Here is a 16,188-nt window from a genome sequence, read left to right as displayed (position 1 = left end):
TTTCACACAGTGGAAACTAGGTGCTTGCACAGAACATTTAGACTCTAGAGATTCGAATACAGTACAGCCTTTCTTTTCTAAAGGAGCAAATAATTCTAATCAAATGTTTTCATTAGGAGCTGAAACTGGCAGGACAGCCTGAACTGAAAAAGGTCAGCATGATTTAGTGACCATTCAAAATTATAACGGCACTGAAGAAAAAGGACTTTTGACTGCTTTTCACACTTATAACCATTGCAGCATCCCCATGGTCACATAATCAAATTTCAGGTATTCGGCAACAGGTATGTATTTATGACAGTTGCGGTGTCCCATTTGTGTCCCATGTGTGACCACCATTTGTAACCTTCCCAGCTGACTTCCAACAAGTAAAGTCAGTGAGGGAAGCCAGATTCATTTAAAAAGCAAAGCTCAGTTAACAACTGCCTTGCTTAGCCAGGGAAATTTGGGGCCCAGTTTGTCTGTAGGCCAAGGGCTACTTTTGATCTTTTCTCTGATTCCGCAGAATACATCTTATGTTCATTAATGAATGAGATTCTCACCTGTCTCTTCGATAATTTATGGGAGAGATCCATCTACAGAAAGGGAAAAAAAACAATTTCACTTGATCTGCTGTAAATTCAGTTTTTAACACGCCTATAGTGTAATAGTTTTTTGGTGCAAAGGAAGAAATGCCACTTCCCATTACCAACCTGTTCATACTCCTTTATCAGTAGCACATCTTGTGGGTGTAAATGAGAAGTCTTTTACATCCGAATTGTACACCGGAATCAATTGCTGGCTTTCAGATACCAGGTTAAGGCATTGCTTATTTACCATACATTTTAAAATATTGGTGGTTTTATTTATTTGTTATATCTATCATATAGATCAGACATGTCAAACACAAGGCCCGGGGGCCGGATGCGGCCCGCGAAGTGGTTTCATGTGGCCCACGAAGCCATCCTGGAAACAGTGAGGGAACGGCCCCCACTGCCTTGGCCCTGGCCCAGAGACCCTCCTTCTGCCAGAGACCCTCAGATCTGTCCCACTCCTGCCCAGGCCCCCATAGGCACCCTTGATGCGAACGATGTAGAGCTGGCCACGCCCACCCAGTAGGCCACGCCCACCCTGGCCATACCTCCCCCAGCCCCCTGAGGGCAACCGCAATGCTGATGTGGCCCTCAATGAAATTGAGTTTGACACCCCTGATATAGATGTAGAACAGTTTACTTTATATCACCAAGAAGCCTGATTTAATGATGGATATTAGCATTATTTTAAATCAATCCCTCAAGTTTTCTTGAAATTTAGTTTTGCATTTACTAATTTTTAACACTGATATACCAAAAATAGCAAAGGCTCACTTTATACATTTTATATTAAATTATTGAAGCAAATGCATTAGGCTTGGTACTGCTTAAGTACTACAAATATCTATCTTAGGGGAACATATTCTACACAACTTTCTCCTCAGGAACACCATGTTATATATACTATATATCCTTTATACATACCTAATTCAACAGCTGTGAACACATAGCTATTTTAGCTATTGCTAACAGATAAACTGATACTTTCTTTACGCTAATTTAATGTAAACAATATGATTCAATAATTGAATCTTCTGGAATTTCACACCCCAAATGTATGGCTTAGGACTGTTCATAATGAAAAGTAACATAAAAATGTTTTGAATACATACATTAAAAATACATACATAATCATCATATTCCATGACCAAATAAACAGCATTATATAATGTTCAGAAGAGGATTCAGAACTAGCAAGCAAAGAAATTTAAATACATAATAGAAAAAGTGGCTAACTTTATTTTAAACTCACTTCATTTATTATACCTCTCCATACAGTATCACCCTATATTGCCTTTTATTAAATTTCTCTGTTTTTGATGAAATCAACCACAACTGGATGGGGAGGAACAGACTTCAACTCAACCCCGACAAGACTGAGTGGCTTGGTTTATTCGGACATTCCACCTCTTGCTATGGGGGGTGAATTATTACCCCCCGTAGATAGGGCTCGCAACTTGGGAGTCCTCCTAGATTCACGGCTCACCTTGGAAGACCATATAGGAGCTGTGACTAGGGGGGCTTTCGCCCAGGTTCGCCTGGTGCGCCAGTTGCGGCCCTATCTTAGCCGGGATGATTTATGCACGGTCACTCATGCACTCGTGGCCTCTCGTCTGGACTATTGCAACGCTCTCTACATGGGGCTGCCCTTGAGGACCACCCGGAAGCTCCAACTGGTACAGAATGCAGCCGCGAGAGTTGTGTTGGGAGTCTCCCGATACTCCCACGTTACACCTTTGCTCCGTGAGCTGCATTGGTTACCGGTTGCCTTCCGGGTGAGATTCAAGGTACCCTCCATGGCATGGGGCCGGAGTACCTCAGGGAACATCTGCTGCCGGCATCAAGCTCCCTGCGCCCTGTGCGTTCCCACAGAGAGGGCCTCCTCAGGGTGCCACCGATCAGAGAATGTCGATTGGTGGCCCCCAGGGGGAGATCCTTCTCTGTGGGCGCTCCGGAGCTGTGGAATCAGTTACCGGTAGCGCTCCGGATGGCGCCCAATCTTCGCTCCTTTCGTCGCGATCTCAAGACGTTTTTGTTTGTACAAGCCGGCCTAGCCTGATGGGGATTGGTGGGGTTTTTTATTTTTTGCATTCTTAATTTTATCTTTGGGGTTTTATAATTGTATATTAATTGTTTTAACTTGGGCAATTATTTAATTTCTTTTTAATGTTTGTATTTTGTATCTCACTTTTGCCCTGTGAACCGCCCTGAGTCCTCAGGGAGAAGGGCGGTATAGAAATATTATTAAATTAAATTAAATTAAACTTTCAATGCACCAATTCTTAATTACATAATAGAAAAGATCACTAACTATTTTGAACAAACCATCTCCACATACTCCCTTCATTCTTTTGCCTTCAGTCCACTTTCATTTAATGCCCCATTATTCCTAACCACTGTCTTGTATGTCTTAAGTGTTATCAGAATAGTATAGTCCACCTTCCTTTAAAGTTTCAGAGAATAGAGATACAGGTGTGACATTATAGCATGTCTCCCTGTACAGGGTTTCATATGACTTCTACACCCTTTATTGGGACTCAGACATGGTGGAATGTCATAATATAGGAACTTAAAGGAAAGTAGATTGACTATTCTGATAGTAATTTCTAAATATCCCTTCCTGCAGCTGCAAAGGACTTGTATTGCTTGTTAAATGAAAGCATATGTATATAATCATTTAAAGCAGGGGTGTCAAACTCAATTTCATTGAGGGCTGCATCAGCATTGCGGTTGCCCTTAGGGGGCCGGGTGGGTGTGGCCAGGGTGGGCGTGGCCTACTGGGTGGGTGTGGCTAGAGTGCGTATGGCCTACTGGATGGGCATCGCCAGCTCTACATTGTTGGCATCAAGGGTGCCTATGGGGGCCTGGGCAGGAGTGGGACAGATCTGGGGGTCTCTGGAGGAAGGAGGGTCTCTGGGCCAGGGCCAAGGCAGTGGGGGCCGTTCCCTCACTGTTTCCAGGATGGCTTCGCAGGCCGCATAAAACCACTTCGTGGGCCGGATCCAGCCCCCGGGCCTTGTGTTTGACATGTCTGATTTAAAGTGTAGAACTCTGAGTTGAAATTCTAAGTTTGAGCTCCATTGAGTACTTTCTCTCTATCTGTATCTGAAGTCCTGATATGGATGAAGCTGGTCACACCATGTGCTCAGCTCATTTTTCTGTTTCTTCTAACACAGGGGTCGGCAACCGGAAAAAGGCAAAGAGCCACTCAGAACCGGTTCCGTCACAAACACAAAAAAGTGGGAGCCGCAAAATGTGCGCGCGCGTGCATGCAGGCACGCGCATGCGCAAAACAAGGCAAAACGTGCACAAGCCCTGCCCCCATCCACCTCCAGTATGGATGGCTCTGCCAAAAGAAAAGCAGCCGAAGCAAGCCTCCCATTGAGAGAATGGGGCGGCGGAGGCTTGCAAAACGGCGGATCCAGCCTCTGCCGGCGGCTTGCAAAACGGCGGATCGAGCCTCTGCCGGCAGACACGCTTGCAGAATGGCGGATCGAGCCTCTGCCGGCGGCAGAGGCTTGCAGAGCGCGGATCCAGCCTCTGCCGCTGGCAGAGGCTCGATCCGCCGTTCTGCAAGCCTCCGCCGCCGGCAGAGGCTCGATCCGCCGTTCTGCAAGCTTCCGCCGCCGGCAGAGGCCCGATCCGCCGTTCTGCAAGCCTCCGCTGCCGGCAGAGGCTGGATCCGCCGTTTTGCAAGCCTCCGCCGCCCCATTCTCTCAATGGGAGGCTTGCTTCGGCTGCTTTTCTTTTGGCAGAGCCATCCATACTGGAGGTGGATGGGGGCAGGGCTGTGCGCGCTTCCCCCCCTTCCCTCTCGTCGCCGGGGCTGTGCGCGCTTCCCCCCCTTCCCTCTCGTCGCCGGGGCTGTGCGCGCTTCCCCCCCTTCCCTCTCGTCGCCGGGGCTGTGCGCGCTTCCCCCCCTTCCCTCTCGTCGCCGGGGCTGTGCGCGCTTCCCCCCCTTCCCTCTCGTCGCCGGGGCTGTGCGCGCTTCCCCCCCTTCCCTCTCGTCGCCGGGGCTGTGCGCGCTTCCCCACCTTCCCTCTCGTCGCCGGGGCTGTGCGCGCTTCCCCACCTTCCCTCTCGTCGCCGGGGCTTGCAAAACGGCGGATCCAGCCTCTGCCGGCGGCTTGCAAAACGGCGGATCGAGCCTCTGCCGGCAGACACGCTTGGAGAATGGCGGATCGAGCCTCTGCTGGCGGCAGAGGCTCGATCCGCCGTTCTGCAAGCGTGTCTGCCGGCAGAGGCTCGATCCGCCGTTTTGCAAGCCCCGGCGACGAGAGGGAAGGTGCGGAAGTGCGCACAGCCCTGGCGCCGAGAGGGAAGGTGGGGAAGCGCGCACAGCCCCGGCAACGAGGAGGCAACGGGGGGGCGGGCGGGCGAAGCGCGGCTTTCGCTCGGTGGGGCTCTCAGCCCCGGCGATGAGGAGCCAACGGGGGGGGCGGGTGAAGCGCGGCTTTCGCTTGCCGGGGCTCTCAGCACCGCCGAAGAGGAGCCAACGGGGAGGGGGCGGGCGGGCGAAGCGCGGCTTTCGCTTGCCGGGGCTCTCAGCCCCGGCGACGAGGAGCCAACGGGGAGGGGGCGGGCGGGCGAAGCGCAGCTTTCGCTTGCCGGGGCTCTCAGCCCCGGCGACGAGGAGCCAACGGGGAGGGGGCAAGCGGGCGAAGCGCGGCTTTCGCTCGGCGGGGCTCTCAGCACCGCCGACGAGGAGCCAACGGGGGGGCGGGCGGGCGGGCGAAGCGCGGCTTTCGCTTGCCGGGGCTCTCAGCCCCGTCGACGAGGAGCCAACGGGGAGGGGGCGGGCGAAGCGCGGCTTTCACTTGGCGGGGCTCTCAGCCCCGGCGACGAGGAGCCAACGGGGGGGGCGGGCGAAGCGCGGCTTTCGCTTGCCGGGGCTCTCAGCCCCGGCGACGAGGAGCCAACGGGGAGGGGGCGGGCGAAGTGCGGCTTTCGCTTGGCGGGGCTCTCAGCCCCGGCGACGAGGAGCCAACGGGGAGGGGGCGGGCGAAGCGCGGCTTTCACTTGGCGGGGCTCTCAGCCCCGGCGACGAGGAGCCAACGGGGAGGGGGCGGGCGAAGCGCGGCTTTCACTTGGCGGGGCTCTCAGCCCCGGCGACGAGGAGCCAACGGGGAGGGGGCGGGCGAAGCGTGGCTTTCACTTGGCGGGGCTCTCAGCCCCGGCGACGAGGAGCCAACGGGGAGGGGGCGGGTGAAGCGCAGCTTTCACTTGGCGGGGCTCTCAGCCCCGGCGACGAGGAGCCAACGGGGAGGGGGCGGGTGAAGCGCAGCTTTCACTTGGCGGGGCTCTCAGCCCCGGCGACGAGGAGCCAACGGGGAGGGGGCGGGCGGGCGAAGCGCGGCTTTCGCTCGGCGGGGCTCTCAGCCCCGGCGACGAGGAGCCAACGGGGAGGGGGCGGGCGGGCGAAGCGCGGCTTTCGCTCGGCGGGGCTCTCAGCCCCGGCGACGAGGAGCCAACGGGGAGGGGGCGGGCGGGCGAAGCGCGGCTTTCGCTCGGCGGGGCTCTCAGCACCGCCGACGAGGAGCCAACGGGGGGGCGGGCGGGCGGGCGAAGCGCGGCTTTCGCTTGCCGGGGCTCTCAGCCCCGGCGACGAGGAGCCAACGGGGAGGGGGCGGGCGAAGCGCGGCTTTCACTTGGCGGGGCTCTCAGCCCCGGCGACGAGGAGCCAACGGGGGGGCGGGCGAAGCGCGGCTTTCGCTTGCCGGGGCTCTCAGCACCGCCGAAGAGGAGCCAACGGGGAGGGGGCGGGCGGGCAAAGCGCGGCTTTCGCTTGCCGGGGCTCAGCACCGCCGAAGAGGAGCCAACGGGGGGCGGGCGGGCGAAGCGCGGCTTTCACTCGGCGGGGCTCTCAGCACCGCCGAAGAGGAGCCAACGGGGAGGGGGCGGGCGGGCAAAGCGCGGCTTTCACTCGGCGGGGCTCTCAGCACCGCCGAAGAGGAGCCAATGGGGGGCGGGCGGGCGAAGCGCGGCTTTCACTTGGCGGGGCTCTCAGCACTGCCGACGAGGAGCCAACGGGGGGGGCGGGCGGGCGGGCGAAGCGCGGCTTTCGCTTGCCGGGGCTCTCAGCCCCAGCGACGAGGAGCCAACGGGGAGGGGGCGGGTGAAGCGCGGCTTTCACTTGGCGGGGCTCTCAGCCCCGGCGACGAGGAGCCAACGGGGGGGCGGGCGAAGCGCGGCTTTCACTTGGCGGGGCTCTCAGCCCCGGCGACGAGGAGCCAACGGGGAGGGGGCGGGCGAAGCGCGGCTTTCACTTGGCGGGGCTCTCAGCCCCGGCGACGAGGAGCCAACGGGGAGGGGGCGGGCGGGCGAAGCGCGGCTTTCGCTCGGCGGGGCTCTCAGCACCGCCGAAGAGGAGCCAACGGGGAGGGGGCGGGCGGGCGAAGCGCGGCTTTCGCTTGCCGGGGCTCTCAGCACCGCCGAAGAGGAGCCAACGGGGGGCGGGCGGGCGAAGCGCGGCTTTCACTCGGCGGGGCTCTCAGCACCGCCGAAGAGGAGCCAACGGGGAGGGGGCGGGCGGGCAAAGCGCGGCTTTCACTCGGCGGGGCTCTCAGCACCGCCGAAGAGGAGCCAATGGGGGGCGGGCGGGCGAAGCGCGGCTTTCACTTGGCGGGGCTCTCAGCACTGCCGACGAGGAGCCAACGGGGGGGCGGGCGGGCGGGCGAAGCGCGGCTTTCGCTTGCCGGGGCTCTCAGCCCCAGCGACGAGGAGCCAACGGGGGGGCGGGGGGGCGAAGCGCGCCTTCTTGCTCGTCGGGGCTGCTAGCCCCGGCGACGAGAGGGAACGGGGGGGGGGGGGAAGAAGCAGATCTACTTACGTTTTACTTCTTCCTCTCTTCCTCCACTCTGCCAGTAAAAAAACAAAGGTTTGTGGGTAGGGGGCGGGTGAAGCGCGGCTTTCACTTGGCGGGGCTCTCAGCCCCGGCGACGAGGAGCCAACGGGGGGGCGGGCGAAGCGCGGCTTTCACTTGGCGGGGCTCTCAGCCCCGGCGACGAGGAGCCAACGGGGAGGGGGCGGGCGAAGCGCGGCTTTCACTTGGCGGGGCTCTCAGCCCCGGCGACGAGGAGCCAACGGGGAGGGGGCGGGCGGGCGAAGCGCGGCTTTCGCTCGGCGGGGCTCTCAGCACCGCCGAAGAGGAGCCAACGGGGAGGGGGCGGGCGGGCGAAGCGCGGCTTTCGCTTGCCGGGGCTCTCAGCACCGCCGAAGAGGAGCCAACGGGGGGCGGGCGGGCGAAGCGCGGCTTTCGCTCGGCGGGGCTCTCAGCACCGCCGAAGAGGAGCCAACGGGGAGGGGGCGGGCGGGCAAAGCGCGGCTTTCACTCGGCGGGGCTCTCAGCACCGCCGAAGAGGAGCCAATGGGGGGCGGGCGGGCGAAGCGCGGCTTTCACTTGGCGGGGCTCTCAGCACTGCCGACGAGGAGCCAACGGGGGGGCGGGCGGGCGGGCGAAGCGCGGCTTTCGCTTGCCGGGGCTCTCAGCCCCAGCGACGAGGAGCCAACGGGGGGGGCGGGGGGGGCGAAGCGCGCCTTCTTGCTCGTCGGGGCTGCTAGCCCCGGCGACGAGAGGGAACGGGGGGGGGGGGAAGAAGCAGATCTACTTACGTTTTACTTCTTCCTCTCTTCCTCCACTCTGCCAGTAAAAAAACAAAGGTTTGTGGGTAGCCCACAAATGGTTTGTGGGTGGTCCCACAAACCAACCAATCAATTTAAACTTTTCAAGTTTTTTTGTGAGAAGTTTAAATTGATTAAGTTTTTTTAGTACCATTTTTTTTTTCAAGAGGGAGGAGGCCTGGGAGCCGCATGGGCCGGCTCAAAGAGCCACATGCGGCTCCGGAGCCGCGGGTTGCCGACCTGTGTTCTAACATATTCAACTTTCATTTCCATATAAAACAGTGTGCAAAAGCCTACTTTTATAGACATTTTTTATATTTTGAGAAACACTTATTCTCAAAACATACTATTCGCTACTTTCTACCAGCACTTGGTTTGCTGGGATGTTAAATGTGACCTCATTTTCTGAGGTTGCATCCTGGTCCTTAAGAGTGGGGCTCCATGTGCAGAACCAAATATGGGATATCTTGGGCATATTTAGCAGACAGTTAAAACCAGAGGTTATATTCCAAGACAGATCTAGAGTTAGTAACTGTATATCAGAATCACGTTAAAATTGGATTGGGTTAACTTGTACCTCATCTGCTGTCAGAGCTACAAGGTTTTGAGACATAATATGTAAGACAAAAGAATACTTTTATTTTTTATAAATCACCAGACAAGAAATTCTAGAAATAAATATTTATTGCAGACAGTCTTAAGGCATTCATCTGCAGGTACTGGAAAAATTGCCCAGAGGGCCCACAAGATGGGGAATTTACAAATATAATCCATTGCACTGCATTCTACAACTTGCAGAGTAAAGTTGTTGGGCAAAAAATAAACACACAAAAACTCAGGACAGGAGTTACATTTAGCTACAAGAATCGTCAGCTACAACAAGCAGCTTTAAGAGCTGATATTTAGTCATGAAGACTAATAAAAAAGAAATTCTGTGAATTAATAGGACAAAACATGTTTGGTGTGTGCCTCCCCTCATAGTTCAAACCTCTCCTATAAATATTGCTATTAGCTGCACATGGGTCCCTCCAAAAATGGGTCCTGCAAATAATACTGGATTTTGCATTCTTTTATAGCCAAATAACCCAAGCCCTATTTTAACTAAATTTGTCCACCCCACCCCTGAAAAAGCAGAAACCTCCCACTCTACTTGCCACAGTAAGTATTAGAATTTATTTTGTAACTATTATAGGTAGTCCTTGCTTAGTGACCATTCAGTGACCATTTAAAATTATAACAGCATTATACATAAGTTGTTATGACTGGTCCTCAAAATTACTATTGTCACAGCATTTCCTGTGTCACAGCATCATGAGAGCTTCCCATTGTTGTTGTTGTTGTTGTTGTTAGCTGCGAAGTCGTGTCCGACCCATCGCGACCCTATGGACAACATTCCTCCAGGCCTTCCTGTCTTCTACCATCTTCTGGAGTCCATTTAAGCTCACACCTACTGCTTCAGTGACTCCATCCAGCCACCTCATTCTCTGTCGTCCCCTTCTTCTATTGCCCTCGATCTTTCCCAGCATTAGGCTCTTCTCCAGTGAGTCCTTCCTTCTCATTAGGTGGCCAAAGTATTTGAGTTTTAGCTTAAGGATCTGGCCTTCTAAAGAGCAGTCAGGATTGATCTCCTCTAGGACTGACCGGTTTGATCGCCTTGCAGTCCAAGGGACTCGCAGGAGTCTTCTCCAGCACCATAGTTCAAAGGCCTCAATTCTTTGGCGCTCAGCCTTTCTTATGGTCCAACTTTCACTGCCATACATTGCAACTGGGAAGACCATAGCCTTGACTATACGCACTTTTGTTGACAGGGTGATGTCTCTGCTTTTTAGTGTGCTGTCTAGATTTGCCATGGCTTTCCTCCCCAGGAGCAAGCGTCTTTTAATTTCTTGGCTACAGTCCCCATCTGCAGTGATCTTGGAGCCCAGGAAAATAAAATCTGTCACTACCTCCATTTCTTCCCCATCTATTTGCCAAGAATTGAGAGGGCCAGATGCCATGATCTTGGTTTTCTTAATGTTAAGTTTCAACCCAACTTTTGCACTCTCCTTCTTCACCCGCAACAAGAGGCTCTTTAGTTCTTCTTCACTTTCTGCCATTAGAGTGGTATCATCTGCGTATCTTAGGTTGTTGATATTTCTTCCGGCAATCTTAATTCCAACTTTTGATTCATCTAGCCCTGCCTTTCTCATGATGTGCTCTGCATATAAGTTAAATAGGCAGGGCGACAGTATACAGCCTTGTCGGACTCCTTTCCCAATTTTGAACCAATCAGTGGTTCCGTGTCCAGTTCTCACTGTTGCTTCTTGACCCGCATATAGGTTTCTCAAGAGACAAATAAGATGGTCTGGTACTCCCATCTCTTTAAGAACTTGCCACAGTTTGTTATGATCCACACAATCAAAGGCTTTAGCATAGTCAATGAAGCAGAAGTAGATGTTTTTCTGGAACTCCCTAGCTTTCTCCATGATCCAGCGTATGTTGGCAATTTGATCTCTGGTTCCTCTGCCTCTTCGAAATCCTGCCTGTACTTCTGGTAGTTCTCGATCCACATACTGCTGAAGTCTAGCTTGTAGGATTTTAAGCATGACTTTACTAGCATGAGAAATGAGTGCAATGGTGCGATAGTTTGAACATTCTTTGGCACTGCCTTTCTTTGGAATTGGAATGTAAACTGATCTTTTCCAATCCTGTGGCCACTGTTGAGTTTTCCAAATTTGCTGGCAAATTGAGTGTAGCACTTTTACTGCACTGTCTTTTAAGATTTTGAATAGCTCAGCTGGAATACTGTCACCTCCACTAGCTTTGTTGTTGCTCAGCTTTTCTAAGGCCCACTTCACCTCACATTCTAGGATGTCTGGCTCGAGGTCAGTGACCACCTCATTGTGATTATCTGGGACATTAAGCTCATTCTTGTATAGTTCTTCTGTGTAAGCTTCCCATAACCAAAGTCAATAAAGAAGCCAGCAGGAAGTCAAAGGTGGTGATCACATGTGAGCCTCACTTAATGCCCTGTGGTGATTTGCTTTATAATGGCAACAGAGGACACCTGGGATTGCCATTGCTAAGTGAGGTGGTCACATGATGTTGCACTTTACCCCCCACATCACTTACCAATGGAAATTCTGGTCCCAATTACCTTCATTCTAATTATCACCATTAAGTGAGGACTATCTGTAATACACTGACCCCACCAAATTTACAAAACAAGGTGGGGATGAGGTTTGACTGAGTGAGGAGAATTCAAAAAGGTAGAGTACTTCTAGCTTAACTCTTGGTGACCACATGGATAAAGCCGCATGGTTGTCTTGGTAACAAGTGGGTTGCCTGGGCTTTCTTTTGGGATGCATTAATCTCCCAGTCTAGGCAATCTCTTAAAACATCTCCCATTCAAGTATTCACCATCTCAGACTCCGATTTGGTGTTGTTTTTTTTCTGAATCAGTTGATATCAGTTAGATGCTGTCATCTGTGATGAGCAATTTGCCCCTATTCACATTCTTCAGGATTTGCACTCACAAGTCAAATCAGACAACTTTCTTCCTCTACAAATCAAGCCAGGATTAATACTGCCACTGAAAGACAACAACAGGGCTGTGCAATGTCTTCTTACATCTAACCTGTATACTCCATCTATCAAAAATTACCCTAGTTTGTTCCTTTAAACTCCACGCTAAAGTAGGAAGTGGAACCTGCGTCCCATCAGATGCAACTGAACTACATTTTCCAGCATCTCACACTATATGTTCATATTAGTCAGGTTTAAGAACCAACTAAGGGGGGTGGTGTCTAATTCTACTTCTCTACAATTGCGATCAAGAGATGAAGCTGTCTCTTAATTCTACCTCCAGTTTAAGAGACAGAACTACAAAAAAATGGCTTCATCATCCCTGTATGCTCCTTACCTTCTCCAAAACTTTTTAATGTTTTCAAGCATGTTTCTTTAACAATCAATATTATTATAAGGCTCTTGAGGCATTCCATGGAATCTACTGAAGTGTGAATTTAAGTGTGGTTTTATTTAGAAGCAGAAGTGCCTTAACACCTCCACAATGAGTGAAGATTTATTTTAAGCAAACTTACACAGTTGAGTTTGTTGCAAGAAAATATGAGCAAGGCTATTGCTATCACGAGGTTGGGAAAAAATAGCTTGAAAATGGGAAGGAGATTTTGGCTTTGCCCTACATTATGCAAAAGATAGAAAGTGCAGCAATACATTTGCTACTTCTGTAATTAAGACAATGAGGGAGACTGAGAAGAAGATTATGGACTCTTAGTGCCCTACCAGATTATGTTTTACTTTCTGAATAATAGTTACCGTAAAAGCCCAATTTTGAATTAAAGCTAGTCTTCCAATTTCTATCTTTCCCACCTCAGAAATCAGTAGTTTAAAGGAATGATGATCAGATAGGCTGACCATAAAATTGTTTGATGAACACAGAGTTCAGATGTCATACAAATATAGAATGTGGTTTGATTATAGTTACTATTTTGTGTGAATTGACTACTGTGGCTTGCAAATTATGGCTTACTGCTTAAGAGCCATGCTCTCTAATCCCTTTATGGTTTACATGATACATCACAGTTAAACCATAATGTAGAGCAATGTGCAAACTAAGATGAGAGTAACTAGCAAGGCCCTGGGCAAGTTAGTCACTATTTATTTATCAGAGTCATTGAGGAAGTTAGCTAGTGAGAGGAATTCCATACTCAGAAAATGTTTAATAATGGTTAACAATATAAATACAAAATACAATGGAGTGTGAATCTACTTAGCCAACATTTTCAGGACAGGATAGCAGTGTTCCAATATCTAAGGGATCAACCTATTCTCCAAAGCACCTGAAGGCAGAATAAGAAGCAACGGACGGAAACTAATCAAGGAGAGAACTTACCTAGAATTAAGGAGACAGAACAATTAATCAGTGGAATAACTTGCTTCTAGAAGTTGTGGGAGCTCCAACACTGTACATTTTTAAGAAGAGACTGGACAACTATTTGTCTGAATGGTATAGGGCAGGGGTAGGCAACCTCGGCTCTTTTATGACTCATGGACTTCAACTCCCAGAATTCCTGAGCCAGCTTGGCTGGCTCAGGAATTCTGGGAGTTGAAGTCCATGAGTCATAAAAGAGCCGAGGTTGCCTACCCCTGGTATAGGGTCTCCTGCTTGAGCAAGAGGTTAAGCTAAAAGACCTCCAAAGTCACTTCCAGCTCTGTTATTCTTTTCCATAGTTGTCTGGATTGATCACATTTTCAACATTCAGGTTTGCATGTTGTTTCTTTTTGCAAAAAGAAAAAATAATTAAGTCCCTCTCTCGATAGGAACCAGCAAGGCTACAGTATAGGAGCAGGTCCTCATTCTGTTCTGAGCCTTACTAAGTAGTGTTTGGCAAGTCAAGAGCATAGCCACCTCCGCAGACTGTTGTATACTATTTCAGAGGTCAAACCAAGAAAGCAGCTTAAAATCATTATGGTATCTAATGCACTCCAAAAGGTTTCAGCTTATTTTCAAATTAAAGCAGAATGTGAAAGAGAAAGAAAGAAAGAAAAAAAAGGCCGGTCAGAGTTAAGCAGCACCACCTACGTTTCTGCTGTCTTCTTGGGGTATTCCCATCATTGGGGTCTCACTCTCAGGCTCCATGCTGGGATGGACTGGGGAAGGGATAAGCTGAGTGGAGGATGCCATCAGAACATGGTCATGTTTTCAGGCAGAGACTGACCCACAAAGTCAGAAATCTGCCTTTCCTAGCTTGAGGCTCCCCTTGGCTCTCACATGCTGAAGAGGAAACCACACTCTTTTATCACTCTGACCATTGTAGCAACAAACGGAAATTGAAGCAGGGCTCTGTTTCTCAGCTCATACCTTGCAATTCTCTAAACATGGAGTCCTCTACCCAATGCTGAATATACCCTAAAAAATTACTTGTCCTCCTCTGATGGCTTCTCGGTAGTCACAATTCCTTGGAGCTAAATCTGGATGCAAACTCTCTAGAGCAGGGGTCTTCAAACTTGGCCCTTTTATGATCTGTGGACTTCAAGTCCCAGAATTCCTCAGCTAGCATGCCTGGCTGAGGAATTCTGGGAGTTGAAGTCCACAAGTCATAAAAGGGCCAAGTTTGAAGACCCTTGCTCTAGACCAATGTTTCTCAACCTTGGCAACTTTAAGATGGACTTCAACTCCCAGGATTCCCTAACCATCCATGCTAGCTTGGTAATTCTGGGAGCTGAAGTCTACACACCTTAAAGTTTCCCAGGTTGAGAAACACTGCTCTAAACAGATTAATATAAATTTGCAACTCACATTGCCCCAAGTAGAAAGGACAACTATGGTTTCTAAGAGAGCAGTGCCAGAGTCTAACCAGACCAAGCACCTTTTATACCTGGGTGATGTAATACTGTTATGTTATCTTGAAACTAATTCTCCAGCATATGTAATCCACAGAAAACTTCAGCTTTGAAATAAAGTTCAGGAGCAGAGCAAGTTCCATAAATGGTGGTCTTCTCGAGATCATGTGGGAAGAATCCAAAGAAAGAAATATTTTGGGAAATATTAAAAAGGCAGAAGATATTTCCCCAAAGGAATAATGGAGAAGATCTTAAAAAAGATAGAAACCAGCCCCCAGAAACCAGCCCTAGCCCCCTCCCCCAAGCAGAAACTAGGCAGAGGCCAGCTTTTAGAAATGCAAATTCAATAATCCTTTCAGAAAGGTTGGAGCCTTCCAGCTAGAAATTGAAGATTAGGAAGACATAGACACCTAAAATATACATACCCCCACCCAAATTCTAAGGACAGGAAACATAATAGGATTAATCCACAAGTATCAAAAGCACACAATCAGATTCAGGTCAAAGTGCGTGACACAGGAAATACAAAGCCTCAAACAGGAACAGGAAACAACTTCAAAAGCCCCAGAAGGTAGAAAAACCCACCACTCCCAACTACATATAGTCAGTTTTTCCCAGAGCCATCTTTCTGTCTGGCTCTCCTCTTCAATAAACTGCAACCTTCTTTCTAAAGCAGTCTCCATTTTGTTTATTCCCAGCTTGGACTGGACCCTGATGAAGATTTTTCTTTCGACATCAGGTTGAAGTAATGATCATTCTTTTTTTTTGTGGTGGTTTCTGTTAAGTCGTGGGCTCTGGTGAGCAGGAATGAAGACACACAGCTGAGTACAGAGAAACTCATTCTTTTATTCAAGCTGGAACTGTACAAGGGCTTGGGCCGCTCCCAGCCCCAATATATAGCCAAGCCCTATGGTAGCAACCAATAAGATTGAACCCGCGCTTGCCGCCTGAGGCTGACCAATTGCAGGCCTGGAGATGGCCTGTCTGGGTTGCTGGAGAACCATTAGTTCTCCAGCAACGCACGTGGTGTGGTACCAAAAGCCCAGTACATAACACACCCCTCCCTCCTAAGATCAGGCTATAATCCCCTTAAATAACTTGACAATAGTCAAGACTTATGATTCACTCCCAACAACCAAAATACATAATAACAAAACAAAAAATAAAAAAATAATGCTTGTTAATTCAAGGTAGTTAGAATGACATTACGTGACCTTTACAGACGTTCCCTTGTAGTATGGACTACAATAAGATTTAACAACAGCTAAATGGCTTGTCAATGCAGTAAGGACTACAAAGAGGTGAAAACGTCTCAATGAACATGCTTGCCAACAGTTACAAAATGCCCCCAATTTCTGTAGGTAGTGCTACAATTGTCACAACACTATACATCACTTTATTTTACAATATAGTCTGTAAGATATGCTGGAGGTTTGTGTGGCCTGGAGGAATGCCTTGGAGTTCCACTCACTTTGTGGTCTACCAGCTTACCTGGTGGGCTGGGTAGATCCATGTCCCTTTGTGCTTCATCTTCCAGGGGAATTGAAACACTCTGGCTGGCCTCACCAGGTTGGCCCACCCCAGAGTCAGTCTGTTCTGCAGAGTAGGCACAACGGTTGCTGAGATTCGGTTGGTTTGCCTGGTCAGGGGTCCG

General features: G+C 50.5%; 1 protein-coding gene across 2 annotated transcripts in view; it reads right to left on the bottom strand.

The window, feature by feature from the left end:
- The window catches only part of UNC13D (unc-13 homolog D), a gene marked incomplete at its 5' end in the record, with an annotated part of 62,330 nt that extends 48,455 nt beyond the window's left edge, over window positions 1-13,875 (bottom strand). For both annotated transcript variants that reach the window (XM_083353910.1, XM_083353911.1), the window contains 2 exons: window positions 543-575; window positions 13,774-13,875. In XM_083353910.1, the coding sequence (XP_083210036.1) occupies window positions 543-575; window positions 13,774-13,875 (135 nt within the window). The remainder of the gene's footprint in view (window positions 1-542; window positions 576-13,773) is intronic.
- Window positions 13,876-16,188: the final 2,313 nt, after the last annotated feature.

Source organism: Vipera ursinii (genome assembly GCF_947247035.1).
Source record: "Vipera ursinii genome assembly, chromosome: 2".
Taxonomy (NCBI): domain Eukaryota; kingdom Metazoa; phylum Chordata; class Lepidosauria; order Squamata; family Viperidae; genus Vipera; species Vipera ursinii.
This window is presented reverse-complemented; position numbering and strand designations above follow the sequence as displayed.